General features: G+C 40.2%; 1 protein-coding gene across 3 annotated transcripts in view; it reads left to right on the top strand.

Annotated features, from left to right (window-relative positions):
* Positions 1 to 2,351, top strand: part of ANAPC4 (anaphase promoting complex subunit 4) — a 41,536-nt gene extending 39,185 nt beyond the window's left edge. For all 3 annotated transcript variants that reach the window (XM_008577208.1, XM_008577209.1, XM_008577207.1), the window contains 3 exons: positions 571 to 744; positions 1,455 to 1,578; positions 2,002 to 2,351. In XM_008577208.1, coding sequence (XP_008575430.1) covers positions 571 to 744; positions 1,455 to 1,578; positions 2,002 to 2,229 — 526 coding nt within the window. In that variant the 3' untranslated portion in view covers positions 2,230 to 2,351. The remainder of the gene's footprint in view (positions 1 to 570; positions 745 to 1,454; positions 1,579 to 2,001) is intronic.
* The last annotated feature ends 1,181 nt before the right edge of the window (positions 2,352 to 3,532 follow it).

Genomic DNA, 3,532 nt, shown 5'->3' on the forward strand with positions numbered 1-3,532 from the left:
GAGAGAGAGAGAGAGAGAAGACCCCAGGGTCTCCTTAAGCAGCAAGCTCTCGTGGGAATTAATAGAGCAAGAACCCGCCCATTAACCCCCCCCCCCACGGGAGAGCATTAATCCATTCATAAGGGATCCGCCCCCATGACTCTATCAGTTTCCAACACTGCCACATTGGGGATCAAATTTCCACATGAGTTTTGGTGGGGACAACACATCTAAACTCCATCAAATACTAAACTTCCATGAACTTTTTGAAGTACCCTCATATATGAAGTGTTATTCATGGAATTTCCATAGGCTTAAGGCCTAACTATTGATGTCAAGAGTTTTTTTAGAACTGTGAACCAGCCTCACAGATTTTTCTTTTTTTGTGAGAAAAGAAAAATTTTTAAGGCCTAGTTATATTTGTAAATAATCAGTGCAAAGATAACTGATTTTAGTACAAACTGGTGATATATTTTAAATGTTATTGTACAGAATGTCACTTAATTTTAAAAATTTATTTTCTGCTTGCTGCACACAGGATTTTCTAAATCAAGATCATATTTGATATAACAAAACTTATTTTAATTCTAGCACCTACAGTTGTTTAGATGCACAGTTTTATGATGATGAAACTGTAACAGTAGTTCTTAAAGACACTGTAGGACGTGAAGGAAGAGATAGACTCTTGGTCCAGTTGCCATTGTCTTTAGTATATAACAGTGAAGATTCTGCAGAATATCAATTCACTGGGACTTACTCTACAAGGTAATTAACTCATTAATAAGATTGTCTTTCTGATATAACAATTAAATGTTTTTTAATGTACATCATAGATTCCAGTTTTTTAGGTATACTAGATAATGGTTATCTAGTTACTAGGGATAACTGTAGAGTTAACCGAGCAAAAATACTCCTAATTTTTATTAGTAAAAAATGGTGGTTTTAGTAGCTCTTCAGCCCCTTCACTTTAGCAGAATATCAAGAAGTACTTGCTGCAACAAAGCCAGGAATTATTTGGAGTGGAGAATGAGACTTCTTTTAGTTATATTTTCAATGAGAGCATTAACCCTAGTTTGGCTTAATAATCTAAATTTATTTTAGATTTGCCTTCAGAATTTTTTTTCCAGAGTTGGGTCCTCAGTACCCATGTGGAGAGTACACGGCCCGTGCCAAGAGATGGCTTTGGTTGACTGAGATTTAAGTGACCAGATCCCTTCTCTAATTTAAAAATGTGTCCATTTACTTTCCTTGAAAGGGAATCAAAAACTTGCTAAGATGATATCCTGGCTATTTGGAATTGCAGTATTTTTATAGAATATAATATCACAACTTTTTAAGACAGTGGCTGCTAGAATCATATAGGAGATGAGAATATGGGTAGAAGTGGAACCCATAGCTGACCCTGATAGTACCGCTAGTCAAACAGGAGGAGAAGGTGCCTTTTTATTCCTGCGTTGGTTTTTGTCCCTCTTTAGGCTAGATGAACAATATACTGCTATCCCCACACGTACCATGCATTTCGAGAAGCATTGGAGATTACTGGAAAGTATGAAAGCACAGTATGTTGCTGGGAATGGTTTTCGAAAAGTGTCCTGTGTGGTAAGTATTTACAGATTGTTCACTAAGAGAAACAGTGGAAAGTGATGTTGTTCCTGTGGAGCTTTCATCAAATACATGATATATAAGATCCTTTTGTACAAACATTTTGTGATTTATAGCTTTTATTGATCATGATCATGTTGTGGCCTTAGCTATTTAGTTCTTTTGTTCTGAGAAAGCATACTACATAGTTAGTAATAATTCTAGATTATAATAATCTCATGAAATTTGGCACCATTGTATGTGGAAGTTCTTTTATACAGAATGAAAACTGAGTTTAGTGATTTTGTTGTAAACTGATGGGAATATAACTGTTCTAAAAACCAGTTCTTTGATGCAAGCTTCTGATTTCTAATTCCTTACATATAATGTATTAGTTAAGCCATTAATTTTAAAATAGCTCATATGCCTTTTCTTCTTTAGTTAAGCTCAAATCTCCGTCATGTGAGAGTATTTGAAATGGACATAGATGATGAATGGGAGCTCGATGAATCTTCAGATGAAGAGGAGGAGGCCAGTAATAAGCCTGTAAAAATAAAGGAAGAAGTGTTGTCCGAGTCGGAGGCAGAGAACCAACAAGCTGGGGCCGCTGTGTTAGCTCCGGAGATAATCATTAAAGTGGAAAAACTTGACCCCGAGCTAGACTCATAATCTAGCTTCCTATTATTTTGTTATGAGGGCAGAAAAAACATAGGAAATGGACTGAGATATCTTGGACCACTTTTAATTTTCTTTGTATAACAAAGAAATAAATCGTGAATTTTATTTTTTCATATTCTGTTTCATCTTCTCTTAGCGATATTGTCACTATGATAGACTTTTTTCTTTTTATTTTCCTTTATTTTATTTCTTAAAATTTGTATTGAATCAAAATTGATTATACATATTTTTGGGGTTCAACATTGAGATATGTTGATCAAATCAGTAGTACTAGCATATATATTGTTAAAAATCGTAATTATTCTTTATGCCCCTTGTCCAATCCCTCCCCATTCCCCTTTTTCTCCCCCCTTCCCCCACAATCACCCTAGATTTCTTCTCTCCCTCTGAAAGAATAATGGTTACTTTGTCAATTTGCTGCCTAAATGATCTGTCCAATGCTGTGAGAGGTGTGATCAGGTCCCCCAATACTGTCATAGAGCCGATATCGCTTCCATCACTATGAAATGGGCTCTGTGGAGACAGACATCTTCCTCCTTTCTTTATCTCTGCTGGTGACTCTCCTTGTGTCAACTCACTCCAGTGGCTAGTGGACCATCTGCGTGGTGGTTGTGGCATCTAGCCGCCTTCATGGCGGCCATGGTTATTGTTGTGGCTGTGATGGGCCACCCACATGGAGGAGATGTTTTTGGCCTGCTCCGTGGTGCTGGCAGTATGCCTGGTTGTGGAGAGTGTCCGATCCCTGGTTCCATGCCCCAGGTTCCTGAGTGGGTCCCAAGGTGCTGGCACAGTGTGCCTGGTTGTGGGAGGGGGATCCAGTCCCCAGCTCCTTACCCTAGATCCCTAAGTGGGCCCTGAGGCACTGGCACAGTGTGCCTAGTTGTGGGAAAGGGGTCTGGTCCCTGGCTGCTAGCTCAGGCCCCTAGGCATTGGTGGTATGCCTGTGTATGGGAGTGGGGTCCAGTCCTTGGCTCCAATCCTCAGGTTCCTGGGTGGGGCCCCAAGGTGCTGGTGGTTTGTGTGGTTGTGGGTGGGGGTCCTGCCCCTGGCTCCATGCCTCATGTCCTCTGGTGGGCCCCAAGGTATTCGTGGTGTGCCTGGGCTGGAACTAAGTTTTTGTCCTTTGCTTGCTTCTAACCCAGGGGAACTTCCTGTGGTTGAGATAAATTGCTGCTTTGCTGCTGTTTCCCTGGGGAAGACTTTTTGTGTAGCTCAGGGTTTAATGGTTGACCTTATATAGGTACTTCCAGCTCTCCAGATACTCGGTGCACCTGGGTTGTGCAGAAACTCTGAT

The sequence above is a fragment of the Galeopterus variegatus genome, unplaced genomic scaffold, assembly GCF_000696425.1.
Source record: "Galeopterus variegatus unplaced genomic scaffold, G_variegatus-3.0.2 Scaffold1461, whole genome shotgun sequence".
NCBI lineage: Eukaryota > Metazoa > Chordata > Mammalia > Dermoptera > Cynocephalidae > Galeopterus > Galeopterus variegatus.